At 42.0% G+C, this 14,664-nt stretch overlaps 1 protein-coding gene across 6 annotated transcripts in view; it reads left to right on the forward strand.

Moving 5' to 3' along the window:
- Positions 1-14,664, forward strand: part of ARHGAP9 (Rho GTPase activating protein 9) — a 173,187-nt gene that overhangs the window by 138,790 nt on the left and 19,733 nt on the right. For 4 of the 6 annotated variants that reach the window (XM_068267453.1, XM_068267457.1, XM_068267456.1 and 1 more), the window contains 4 exons: positions 3,502-3,621; positions 4,799-4,897; positions 7,936-8,013; positions 8,629-8,682. In XM_068267453.1, coding sequence (XP_068123554.1) covers positions 3,502-3,621; positions 4,799-4,897; positions 7,936-8,013; positions 8,629-8,682 — 351 coding nt within the window. The remainder of the gene's footprint in view (positions 1-3,501; positions 3,622-4,798; positions 4,898-7,935; positions 8,014-8,628; positions 8,683-14,664) is intronic. The other 2 variants (XM_068267454.1, XM_068267455.1) reach the window with 2 other exon arrangements.

Below are 14,664 nucleotides of genomic sequence, written 5' to 3' on the forward strand. Positions count from 1 at the left end.
AAACTTCAGAGACTTAGAATTAAGAGTGGACGCCTGGATGCACAAGCATCAGAAAAAGAGCAACCCACAGGTGTAATGAATCTTTCCTCTTATCAGGTTACTGAAGCTGAAATGTCAGTACTCTCCAAAGGCCTGTCATTCTGCCCTGCGAGACCCATAGACAGGATTGCACTCTGTGGAGATATGGAGGAATTTTTCAGAAAGCTGCGACTCAAGGAACACTACCATGATAAGGAAGCCTATGATACAATGGATAATGGACCAAAACGCACCAGATCTAAAAAGAAGAAAAAAAGATGGACCCCCAAAGAAGGAGAAAACCCGGCCCTGGATAAATACTTTAACAAATTTAGACGCAGAATCTCTGACAGGATCCTGAGTAAAAGAAAGACACTGGCCCAGAACGTAACACCACAGGAGCGACAGGCCATCAGATCCCTTAAGGAGAATAAGGACATTATTATTAAACCAGGGGATAAAGGTGGTGCCATAGTCATAATGAACACCAGTGACTACATCCAGGAGGCACAAAGACAATTATCCAACACCGCTCACTATGCCAAATTACAGGGGGACCTCACAAAAGAATACAGGATGGCACTCAATAGGATGGTTAACAGATTGCCTGCAAACATCAGACTACATGTAAGGACCCTTATCCCTGAAGAGCCTAGAACAGCCTGCTTTTACATGCTTCCCAAGATCCACAAAGAGGGAAACCCAGGCAGGCCCATAATCTCAGGGAGCGGAACGTTTACAGAGAACATCTCAGGGTGGCTGGAAAACATCTTGAAACCTCTTGTCTGTAAAAGACCCAGCTACATACAGGATACCACCCACCTCCTGAACAAACTGACAGCCATCGGCCCAGTACCTGAGGGAACCGTACTGGCCACGATGGATGTGGAGTCCCTGTACACGAACATTCCCCATGATGATGGTATTGCGGCCTGCCGTAAATATCTTCAGGGTCAGGGCATACCTGTAAAGCCTATTGCTGGACTGATCAAATTCATTCTCACTCATAATTATTTCACTTTTGGACAGGACCTCTATTTACAGCAGATGGGCGTGGCAATGGGTTCGCGATTCACACCACAGTATGCAAATCTCTTCATGGCCAAAATCGAAGAGGAATACCTCAATGCATGTGGCATAAAACCCATGGCCTACTTCCGCTTCATTGATGATATTTTAATCATCTGGTCCGCAAGTGAGGATGATCTTCTCCAGTTCTACAGGAACTTCAATGCCTTCCATCCTACAATCAAATTGAAACTTACCTACTCTCACACAGAGATTAACTTTCTGGATACCACCATATACATCAGGGGTAACAACATACAAACCTCTGTGTATCGCAAACCTACAGACCGTCCCACATACAAGATATGACAGTTTTCATCCTAAGCACATTAAGAACTCTATAATTTACAGCCAAGCAATAAGGTACAACCGGATTTGTTCTGACAGGATGGACAGAGACATGCACCTGGATCGCCTTAAGAACACTTTCATTAAACAAGGTTACAGTCTTCCTATGGCTGAGGCCCAAATCAGGAAAGCCAGCAACATCCCCAGGACTGAACTCCTGAAATATAAGCAAAACCAGAAAAAGGAACGTGTCCCTTTGGTTGTCACCTACAACCCACACCTGGAAATCTTAAGGAGGATTGCTAAGGAACTACATCCCATTTTACACAAGGATCACAGACTGAGAACGATATTCCCTAAACCTCCACTCTTGTCATATCGGCAACCACACAATCTAAAACGGTTGATTGTCAGGAGTTCTTTGAATAGGCCTCAACAAAACGGAACATCACCCTGCCGACAAAAAATATGTGGGACCTGCAGACACATTTACTCCACTGACAGGGTAACGATACCAGGTTCACAACAGGAGTACAGAGTACAAGGTACATTTTCCTGTGGTTCCACCAATCTGGTATATCTGATCATGTCTGCTAAATGCCCCAATGTTATGTACGTGGGAGAAACTGGACAAACTCTGCGCAAACGTATGAATGGACACAGGCACACTATTAATGATACCAAATCTGGACTCCCAGTTGCTACACACTTTCGGTCCAACGGACACAGCATGGATGATCTTCGTGTCACTGCCCTTAAGGGTGGCTTCAAAACGTCAAATGATCGATTAGTAGCAGAAACAAAATTTATAAATTGGTTCAAAGCTCTGCAGAACGGTTTGAATAAGGACAACAACTTTTTATATTGGTATGAGATTGATGATATTTGAACTTTCTCAGCCATTCTAGCTGAACTTGTGAACTAAGAATTTACGATACCTCTGTGTCAGTCCAACTCCCAGGTCTGTGAGCAGGTGTTAAACAAGGATCCTTATCTTAGCTTACAACCTCTAACCCCAGGTCGATGGTCTGTGTAAATTAAGGCATCTTAATGACATGTATTTATGCTTGAAAAAATATCTGTTTTCCCTTTTGAGGTTGCATGTATATAAGCTGTCTGTACCACCAGTTTGCAAACTAACAGGATAAAAGCCAGACGAAGGCTGCAAGGCCGAAAGCTTGCTTATTTTTATTCATTTTTCGTTACCCTATAAATGGTATCATCCTGGTTTAAAACTTCTTGCTTTTATATGTACATTGTTAATGGGTGCGGTTATAGGGATAATGGTAGTTGGCGATTACCTGCAGAAGGTGTAGCAACGTAAAAAATGACATGGTGAGGATGAATATTAATAATTTCATGCACAGCAAAAACAATACAAAACACACCCGAGGAAGGGCTCTGCCCGAAACATGTAGTGCTATCGCTTGCTCCAATACAGCTTGTTGCTGCACACAGCTCCTGAATGCCGTGTCTTTCTTTTGCTACATGCACTGCAAAAACAATACATGTTTTTTAAATGCCACAACTTTGGATAAATGTCAAAATAACCTCAACAACCATGTATATTTCCAAGGGAATGTGCTGAGGTAATTCTGCTTTGTCTCCTTTAGCCCTGCCAGTGATGGCTGTTGTGCTGTGAGTCAGGGGCATGACTACAAATCATGGGGCCCCCAGCAAAACTTTGAAGGGGCCCCCAATTTGTACACCCCTTCCCTTGCCCCCTCTTTGGTGTGACCCTGACAGCATATGGGGCCCATCTCACAAGGGTCATAAAACAAGTGTGGCCATCATGATCTTCACACCCAGCCACATAACCACCTGATCTGATGATTAGTGACCTGTAATGGAGGAAGGGGAGGTTAGTAGTTGGGGCCCTCCACAGCTCTGGGCCCGCCTGAGGTGGCAAGTGCAGCTCCCCTGTAGTTACAGGAGGTCAAAGTTTAGACTCTATGGAGAAATAATACCTGGTAATGAAAAAGGAGTCTTGCATTTCTTGGTAAATCAATTGCTGTCTATGGGGGCTTAATAGCTGTTTGGTTATTAGTTATAAGGAAAAGCAGATCCTACTCAACTGTAATATTTTAGTAAGTTAATTGTGTAGTGTGGTTTCTTTTTAATGCATAGTAGCCTGGGTGAGCAACAATGTCGGAAGTGTGGATAAGAAGAAAGTAAAGCACAGGTTGAAGAAGATGTTAATGAAGAGACCGCCACTACAGACCCTACAGGAAAAGGGGCTTATAAAAGGTCAGTAGATTGTGTTTAATTCAACCCATGGGCAGATCTTTAAAGGGAAACTTGAGTGAACCAGGCTTCTACCTGCCTCCTGGTGCCCGTGCCGTCACAGAACAATCCTCCGATCCTCCACAGTGACTAAGTTTCGATTTCAGTGACAGAGCCAGTCACCAGCCACTGCACCTGTCTGGCCCCAAAAATCTCATAGTGCGCATGCGCAGGGCGCACCAGGCGCAGTGGCTGGCGACGGACTCTGTCACTGAAATCTTAGTCATTGCGGGTGACATGAGGATCATTCCATGACGGTGCAGGCTCAGGGCCGCTGCAGGGGGCTGGCAGAAGCTCCGGGTAAGTAAAACACTTTGCGGTAAAAACAGTTTGCTATTCTGGTAGATTTTAGTCATAATTTACCGCATGCGGTAAATTAGGTCATAAAATGTGCGGTATTTTACATTATTTTATACAAAATTGGAATTCTCCTGAAAAATAGGGCCCATGTTGGCACATAATTTACAGATTAATTTAAGACCTGCCTGTATCTGGCAGTAAAGTCAATTTGTGTGCATTTTGCAGTTTTTAGTGGAGTTCCTATTCACTTCCTATTCCTGTTTTGGTGGGATTCCTGTTCAGGCTATGTAATAGAGAAGAATAGTAGAAATATTTAGTGGATTTTTTTTTTATAGGGCATGCCTATAAATAATCTTTCCATAGGTTGCTACATAATCAAATACACCCCCCCCCCCAAAAAAAAAAAACATCTTCCAATCACTATCCTTAGTTATCGAAGACAATTAAGGATTATCATTATTATTATTATTTACCGCTGAAATACCACATCTTCCACATTTACCATGCACTTTACTGCATTTTCAGAAATGTGGAAAAATCTGAACCCCCCCCCCCCCCCAGAATGAAAAATACTGCATACTTTACCAACAAAAAAATATTTACCGCACATAGCTACCAGAATTGAGGCCAATGTATTGAAGATGAATAGTAAATACTTTTAATATATTCATGTCAGGGTGGCCAGATCAGTTATGTTCTGCAGTGATCCTCAGCCAATGAAAAACCTAAATCAGTAAATCAGTTCCATAAAGTCTAACAGTGAGAAAAAAGACACTTTTATGCTGAGTATAAGAAATGTCATGTAACGTCGTGTTGCGATAATCTTTGTTCTGTTTCACAGATCAGGTTTTTGGCTGCCGCTTGGATGCTCTTTGTCATCGAGAAAACAATACTATCCCAAAGTTTGTACGACTGTGTATCGAAGCAGTAAATGAAAGAGGTGCACACTTTTTTTTTTTATTTCTTTAAAGGTCATCACAAGATTCTAAATACTTCTTATATAGAAGATGTTATCTTAGATTTAGAAAGAATGTAAAAGGATTACAACCTCTTTTGGAATTTTTCTGCCATTTATTCTGTCCCAATTATATATTTCTTGTCCCTTGGACCTTCATTATTTTAACATGAACCCTGGGACAGGAAATGAGATGCAGCAATAACAACTTGATGGCGCCATCTTTTCCTCACCTTACAAAAATATTTTATTTTTGTCTTTGACTGTTTTGTTGGAAAGGCTTGTCAACTTCATCTTATCAGAGGAAGTGAGTGAAAATCTCTCAGATTGAGGCACAGACAGTAACAATCCAGATTAGGTTCTAGCCTTTCTTCACAACATGAAAAGTAAAACAATAGAAAATCCTGAAGTTAGCTTGGATCATAGTCTTCTAAAAAGGTTGCTATATTTTTTGTACTTACCCAGTTCACCCTTCCGTGGATCCCTGTTTAAGCCTCGTACAGACAGATCAACCTGTTAGCCTGATAATTATCTGACTTTAGTCTGTTAGACAATAATCAGGCATGTGTACATGCACAAACAACCAGACGAGCGGCTGATAACAGGAAGTTTGCCCAATCCAATGTTGGATCTACTCACATGACTGTTGGGCTGATATTGTGCAGTTGGGTGCGTGTGAACAAGTCCTTTGAACGACTTGTACTTGGTATGAATGCGGTCATATTGTGCAGTCCGTCATTCTGTTTGTGTGCACAGTATGTAAATGAGTTGGTAGTTTAGTCGTTTACAGATCATGTGGCTTGTCGTGTGCTTATTGTTAGACATATGTAGGCGCCCTACAAACTGGTCACCAGGGATGCTCTCAAATTCGAATTCGGATGAAATTTGAATAGGGTTATTCGAATTTCATCCTGCTAATTACTGCAGCTGTGTGGGTGGCCGAGGAGGGGGGGGGGGGGTAATCTTACCCATCAGGCTTATTCTTGCTCCGTCCCTCGGCGCCTCCCACGCTGCGTTCCATTCCGGCATCACATGACTATACACTTCCTCCTTCAACCCGTAAGGAGAAAGTGTATGTAATCACGTGACCACTGGAATGGAACGTAGCGTGGGAGGCACCGAGGGATGGAGCAAGAAGAAGCCTGATGGGTAAGACTAACCCCCCCCCCCCTCGGCCACTTGCACAGCTGCAGTAATTAGCAGGATGAAATTCGAATAACCCTATTCGAATTTCATCCGAATTTGAGAGCATCCCTGCTGGTCACTACCTACAACAGTCAGCATGCAAGCAAACACTTTATGTTCCAGAACCTGAGTCCCTACATCCCTCCTCCGCCCTACTCCATAGAAATGAATATTAGTGCTTGTCTAAGCTCAGCTGTTCCTTTGGAGATTTTTGTCTGAAAGGTCATTTGTGGTTAAATCAAGTTTTTCTAAAAGTGTACTTCTCTTCAAGCTAATTCTGGAGAAATTTTAAGTTTCATTATTAAGAGGGGAATCACATTATTATAGAAGTAAGAAACCACATGCAAAAACCTAACAGGAATGTGACAAATGTATGAATTTTGGCATTGTAATTCCTCATAGCAGATTTATAAAGCTGCAGATTCCATTTTTTGGGGGTCAGACTTTCACCACTGGAGTGTTTTTTTTGTGTCCAAACTGCAATGACTTAGTAGGACTCATCAGACAGGAGCCAATGTGATGTTGCCAATAGCACCCCTTGCTAGTTTTAATAGAGTGCTGTGGCCTAATTTGCATATCAATAGATGGAGATTAGCAGTAATAGAGTATTGTTACCACATTAGTAGTCAGTTAAAGAAGGAATTTTGGAATCAGGATGATACAGTTTATTAGCTAACCTAAAAACAATAAACTTTCAACTCAATATATACCGGTATGTCTGTTTCAAACTCAATTTCTGATCTAGCATTTGAAAAATAAAATGGGGTCCAAAATTTACTCTAATATGCAAAAAATTGTCAAAGAAGATATCCATGGATGTCAAATACCAGCATTTCTAGCATTTTAAACACAACACAATGTTGTTCGCTTCTAGGCACATACAAATGTAGCAAACTAGTGGTGAAAGAATTCACATTTATCCAGATTATGACATATGAACTGAAAGTAAGTCAAATTCAACAAGACTCGCTGAGTAGACATTTCACTTTCTGTCCAAGTGGAAACCTGAGGTCAATGAGAAAAATTCAAAACAAAACATACCTATGGCTTCCTCCAGCTTCCTTCAGGCTCATTGGTCCCTCACTGTCCTCCCAGGCCGCCTGGATCCTCTGCTAGGTGGCCCAGTAATTCATCCAGTCGTGGGGAGCTTTTGATTGCACAGTCATTCCAGAAGAATATATCTTGCTTTCAGCAGGAGCGTAGCAATAGGGGGTGCAGAGGTTCCGACCGCATCAGGGCCCTTGGGCTAGAGGTAGAGCAGGGACAAGGTCCTCCAGCACCCAAGGCTGAGACACCAAAGTGCGCCCCTCCATCCTTCCCACCCCAGCTGTCACACACTGATTGCTATTAGATTAAGAGGGCCACAGGGCCCACAACCTCCCCAACACCTTAATATCTAGTTATCTGGCTTGCAGTCACTGCCATGTATCCCCTTTACTTATTTCTTTCTGCTTCATACACAATTAGGAATGACAGCTGAATGAATTGTGCGCCCCCTCCTACACTGCGCCCTGAGGCTGGAGCCTCTCCAGCCTATGCCTCGGCCCGGCCCTGGCTAGAGGGGCCCAGTAGCGCCCTCCCTAAACTGCAGTATTAACTTTCTATAGGTCCTGTGCTCATAATAATCACTTCTCTATATGGTATGAATTGAAGTCATCATTAACAAGCTGTTCCCCATTCCCTTCTTGCACCTCTGACACTGTAGTTGCCATTGGCAGATTTTACCTAATGTAAAACTTGCATCGGGGCCCACAGCTCCTAAGCTACGCCACTGGTTTTCAGTAGATACAATCACTGGCTGCTGTCCTAAAATATGTTCTCTTCTGTGTCCCTCCTAGGACTAGATGTTGATGGGATCTACAGAGTGAGTGGAAACTTGTCCATAATACAGAAATTGAGGTTTATCGTAGACAGAGGTAAGTACCGCCTTATGGGACACCTCCACTGACAAAAAAATATACTACAAATTATGACAGAGAGTAATAGATAATGTGAAATCAATACTGGTTAATTGTACTGTATTTCCTCTGTCCATTTCTCAAGACATGTATTAGGCAGGGAACACACTTGTTAGGCATTTTTCCCGCAATCCCTGGGTCTACATCTTAATAGGATTGTGTATGCGATTGTGTTTTCCTCCCATGATTTTTCACATTCATTACATGATTTTTTGGATGTGGTAGAATACATTGTAATTGCCAACGTGTGCGTTAAACGGAAAAAAAAGCAGAAAGCTGTGCAATTTAAAAATGTGTGGAGAAACCCACACATAACATGAACAAGCGTTAACTACGTATGTTTCCCGAGCGAGGCCATTGTCTTCTATGGCCAGTACAACTGTGCGCGTTTTGCCATCTGTGGCAAAGCGCACAATTACGGCAGGTGTGTTCCCTAGCATAGGAAATAATGTAGGATGTTTTGAGACCATTTATTTAAAAATAATAATGTATATATTATATGAATCAAACTGCAGCCGACCTCCATTCCTTGAAGCGTGTTACTGATCAGTAGGCTGACATGTTATTTTACAGAGAGGGCAGTGACAACGGATGGACGCTACCTTTTCCCAGAGCAGCTCACCCAAGGTAGCCCTTTATGTGCTGGCTACAAGGCCGTGTATGCTACCGCAGATGTGCCCTCTAGTCCTCGTGCTGCCTGAGCTGCCATCGCTGTGCTTGTCTGCACGCAGTATGTCTGAAGCTGGAATGCATAAGTTGGCTTTTCTCTGCAAGATGATTTATGTGTTTATTTGTGTGGTTTACAGTGTGGTTTATGCATTTGTCATTGGCATTGACTAACCTGTTTTTATGTTAATGAATACTGTATGGTCTGTTTGAAATGAATGCCAGGCAGGAAATACCACTCGCAACTCTAGCAGTGATCTAACTCTGGCAGCATCCATGTACTTAATGAAGAAAATCCAAAATATGTTGTCTCTTAGTTCAGACAAGAGTAAGTCCATGAATTTGATAATTAAGTTATTGATTTAACAACAAATAATTTGTTTTAAGGTAATTTGTAGTTTTTATGCATAAGTTCAGCTGCAATGGGTTGAAATTAGAATTTTTTCTGGGATTTTTTTCCTCCCCACTGCCAGGTCTGTTTGATCCTCCACCCAAAATCTGATACATGGGGCCTGATATGCTCCGTACACGTGTGACTGCAGTAGTGGGAAAATGAACGATCCCTGATGCTTAGCGACGAGCAACTTTGGCACACATTTGTATTCAGCGATGGTCTCCCGATCAGATTGTTACCAGAAGTGCGAAAATGAGGACCCGGAACTGCGAAACTTGCAACATGAGTATTATGAATGGATCGATCGTTTGCCATGGTGCGGTAAGAATGATTAACAGCGATTATTGCCCAAACCAATGCACCAGGATGGTTCAGTCAACATCGACGATATCCACTATTCTTTACCGTCACTTTTTTTAAACGATTGTTGTTCATTTCCAACAACCGCAGTCGCATGTGTGTACGGAAACTAAGTCATCTCCAAACATCACCGAACTTGCAGTGGGAATATCGGAAGTAATCAAGCAAACCTACTCTAGATTTTTTATTTGCTAGTAAACTGTTGTTTTGTGGGCACCACCCCTTTGTTGATCCCAAGTGCTGCTTTAAAGGGGCACAATGGCAAAACATTTTAAAATTTAAAATATGTGCAAACATAAACAAATAAGAAGTACGTTTTTTCCAGAGTAAAATGATCCATAAATTCCTTCTCTCCTATGTTGCTGTCACTTACAGTAGGTAGTAGAAATCTGACAGAAGTGACAGGTTTTGGACTAGTCCATCTCTTCATGGGGGATTCTCAGCAATTATAAAGATATTCCCTAAAAAGGATTTAAACAATGATGCTGGCCAGCTTCCCTGCTCGCTACACAGTTTATTGGCAGTTGGACGGAGCAACTGCCATTTACTAAGTGCTTTTAAAAATAAACAAATCCCTGAGAATCCCCTATGAAGAGATGAACTAGTCCAAAACCTGTTGCTTCTGTCGGATTTCTGCTACCTACTGTTAGTGACAGCAACATAGGAGAAAAGTAATTTATGGCTCATTTTACTCTGGAAAAATGTACTTCTTATTTGTATATGTTTGCACATATTTTAAATTTTACAATTTTTCGCCGTAGTGCCCCTTTAATCATTGGATCTGTTCATAAATGTGGCTCCACCACTCCTCCTCTTTCACACCTGGAACCACCAGATGCTTTAATACATGCTCAGCTCAGCCAGTTTACGGTTGTCAAACTCAGTTTGCCACTTTGAAAGTGTAGAGTGTTATTTGCTATAATTGAGCACAGCAGAGAACAAGGTGTTTTTTTTTTCAAAAGGAGTTTCTAAAAGTTGCATCCATAGGCACAAATGTGTTCAGTGAGGCTTTTTCCTCACCACTTTTGATCGGAAACTCCACTCAAGTAAGTGAAACTTTTCATGTACACTTTATGGTAATTGCAGTAGATGAGGAAAGCACTGATATCCACTATATAAATGCAAACTGTCCCTTGAAAAATATGGGGATCTTAAAGAGACACTGAAGCGAAAAAAAAAATGATGATATTATGATTTGTATGTGTAGCACAGCTAAGAAATAAAACATTAAGATCAGATACATCAGTGTAATTGTTTCCAGTACAGGAAGAGTTGAGAAACTCCAGTTGTTATCTCTATGCAAACAAGCTATTAAGCTCTCCGACTAAGTTAGTCGTGGAGAGGGCTGTTATCTGACTTTTATTATCTCAACTGTTCCTGGACTATTTACTTTTCCTCTGCTAGAGGAGAGGTCATTACTTCACAGACTGCTCTGAAAGACTCATTTTGAATGCTGAGTGTTGTGTAATCTGCACATATTATAGAATGATGCAATGTTAGAAAAAACACTATATACCTGAAAATAAAAGTATGAGAATATTTTCTTTGCTGCTAATCTTCTAGTAATTATTCATATTACACAACCAATTCACTATATCATATTTTTTTTTCGCTTCAGTGTCTCTTTAAGGTGCATACACACAATGTATTCAACTCGTCTGAGAATCAAGCAGGTGTATAGTTGTCCCCAACCAGAACACCAAATCTTTTCAGGTCATTGACCCCTGAGCGCATAAATCACTCCATCATGCACCACACAATTGTTCCTACTCCCCTCTCCATAGCAACAGATATGTTGCTATGCTAAAGCAGAGTGAAGAGTCTATACAGCACTTCGAGCCCCAAGATTTTCGCCAAAGGGATTGAGTCTGTCTCGATCTCTTCCAGCGACAACCATTTTACATATATAGACACACCTACTACCTTTTCCATATCAACAGATGGGTATAGCAGAGCAATGCGTTTGTAAACTTTTAACCCAAGGGATTGAGTCCTGATGGTTTTGGGCAACAATCATTGCACATGTGTACACACCTTTAAAGGGGTAATCTGAATATGAGCAAATAAGTGTTAATCTGTAATCAGATCTCCATGTCTTTATGATTATGCCTCCTTGCTTTCCTAAAAGAAAGCACAGGGATGCCCATAACTGACACTTCTTCAGTCAGTTCCTGGCAGCTTATACTGCTGATATGGGTTTTGTAGCCTTGCACAGATCTGCTTTGGTGTAATTTTGTTATTTATATGGGGAAAGGTATCATAAAAACAGAATCTGACAGCTAAGCAGGAAGACGTAATAAGGTGCGTTATATAGGGAAAATAGTAGCAGTAGGGTATTGTACCATGTTAGCCATCAGTAAAAGCAAGGCGTTTTGAATCAGGATGAAATCATTATTGGCTAACTTAAAAGAATAAGAGAAAACAAGCTTTCGGCTGTATAGCCTTCGTCGGGCTTCAATCCTGTAAGGCCCCGTTCACACTTGCGTTTCTGTGCCAAACGGACCGGATGACCGGACCAGATCCGGATCGGTTGCATCAGGTATGTATACGGCTGCGATCCGGATCTGTTTGCTAAAAGTTATAAATAAAACTATATATTGTTGGGGTCTGGGAGGTCAGCAAAAGGTGCACCTGTAGAATCAGGTCCTCCGCTGTTTAGGCCTCACCTCCACCTCTGATATACTGCCAACAGCTCCAGCACAAAGTCACTGCTGCTCCACTCCAGAAATGCTTGACCCATGTGTCCCCATCCAAAATGGCTGCTAGAATACGCATAGGAAGTGGGGTAGAACGTCAGGTGTTTGTAGCCAGTGTGTTCTGTGCTTTCCGTTTCCCATTGGTTTCTATTTCCGGATGGTGCACTCAGGCTCCGGTCCGGGTGCATGGGCCGGATGATCCGGACCCGAAAAATAGCGCATGTTGGAAAAGTGTCCGGAGTCTGGATCCGATCCGGCTCCGTTCTGTACGGAACGGACGCATGTGAACGTCCGCATAGACTTTGCATTGCTATGCAGAACGTACGTTCCGTTTGTACAGTATACGGTCCGGATCCGATCAGGCGAATCCGGACAGCGAACGCTAATGTGAACCAGGCCTTACATAGGGAAAGAAGATCATTAAAATGAGAGACATGGAAGAGCTTTCCCCCTCTTATTACAGAGAATGTCCATATGTATTTTTTTAAGCTCCAATGAATTATCATGACCATACTGTCATTTCCATAACAAGTCTTCAAAACAATAATAATGTGGTTATTATGAATATCCCCTAAATACATGTATTCCAAACCGTTATCTCACAAATCAGGGACATTATTATGTTGTGTGCTGTTTACAGATATACCTGGTTTACCTTTCCTACCGTCTGGATCCTTTTTCTGAGAAATTTACAGATCCAAGGAGGATAGAGAAAGAGCTGCTGCATCTTTTGGGAGCAGTATTTTTGCATTTTGTAATATTGCATTTACACTAAAAAGTAATCTTTCTAGTAGATTTAGATTAGCAAAACTTAGCATCAACTATTTTTTTTAAATGTAAACTCAAATGTTTTGATCCTCAGTCTAATTTCCTGTAGTGCCTTTAGTATTTTTTTTGTTTATTGGTGTTGATTGCTATATAGCTATGTGAATATTAGAGCTTGTAAATTGTTTCAGTGACCTGCTGTTACTAGATGTTCTACACTTGTTTAATTGTGTGTTGTTTATTGGCTGTTTATATTGGTTATTTTGTTAATGAATGAATGACTTATCTTTTCTGTTTTTAACCATATTAATACAACTTCCTTTAGTAATTTTATATTATGCCTCTGCCTTGGCTATTTCTGCAGTGTCTTTTGTGTTTTAATACTGTAAATGCTTACCGCAGACAGTATGCTAATAACCAGCTCTCAGCCTAGTGTTCCTGCTTAACCATTGTTTGTATAAAAATGATTGTTACTAAAACTGCCTATAAGGTGAAAATGTACCATTATTTTATTGATTTTTTTAAAAGATACATTTTATATTATTTTGGGGATTTAATGGAGCAATATGTACTAAAGCAAATGAACTAACAATACTACAGAAAATTATGTAATAATGATAAACTGAATAAGCGCTTTAATGCACCTATACAATAGGAAGCATGAAAGGGACCTTCTATGAATAGCTTTTGTGCTTTAACTGCAAATTGAGTTCTAGGAACATAATCATTGTTGGTCATAATTGCAAACAGAGTCTGTATTTATAAATTAGATACGTGATATACTGTACATACACTCCCTAGTCCTCATTGCTACTTGACAAATATGAAAATTACCTTAAGACAGAAAAAAGTATGACACGCCAGTGGTTTTCTTCCTTTGGCGTTCATGTGAGCAGGAATTTAAAGGACAACTCTAGCGAGAGGTATGTGGGGGGCTGCCATATTTATTTCCTTTTAAGCAATACCATTTGCCTGGCTATTATGCCGATCCTCTGCCTCTAATAATTTTAGCCATAGCCCCTGAACAAGCATGCAGCAGATCAGGTGTTTCTGACATTATTGTCAGATCTGACAAGATTAGCTGCATGCTTATTTCTGGTGTTATTTAGTCACTACTGCAGCCAAATACTGTAGATTAGCAGGGATGCCAGGCAACTGGTATTGTTTAACCACTTAAGGACCCACCCTTTACCCCCCCCTTAAGGACCAGCGTTATTTTTTGTGATCTGTGCTGGGTGGGCTCTGCAGCCCCCAGCACAGATCAGGTTTCATGCAGAGCGATCAGATCGCCCCCCTTTTTCCCCCCCTATGGGGATGGTGTGCAGGGGGGGTCTGATCGCTCTGGTGGGCAGGCTAGTTGCGGGGGGGGGCACCTCAAAGCCCCCCTCCGCGGCGACATTCACCCCCCTCCCTCTCCTACCTGTCCCCCCGATGATCGGGGCTGCACAGGACGCTATCCGTCCTGTGCAGCCAGTGACAGGACGTCCCGTGTCACATGGCGGCGATCCCCGGCCGCTGATTGGCCGGGGATCGCCGATCTGCCTTACGGCGCTGCTGCGCAGCAGCGCCGTACAATGTAAACAAAGCGGATTATTTCCGCTTGTGTTTACATTTAGCCTGCGAGCCGCCATCGGCGGCCCGCAGGCTATTCACGGAGCCCCCCGCCGTGAATTGACAGGAAGCAGCCGCTCGCACGAGCGGCTGCTTCCTGATTAATCAGCCTGCAGC

Source organism: Hyperolius riggenbachi, chromosome 2, assembly GCF_040937935.1.
Source record: "Hyperolius riggenbachi isolate aHypRig1 chromosome 2, aHypRig1.pri, whole genome shotgun sequence".
In the NCBI taxonomy this organism is placed as follows: domain Eukaryota; kingdom Metazoa; phylum Chordata; class Amphibia; order Anura; family Hyperoliidae; genus Hyperolius; species Hyperolius riggenbachi.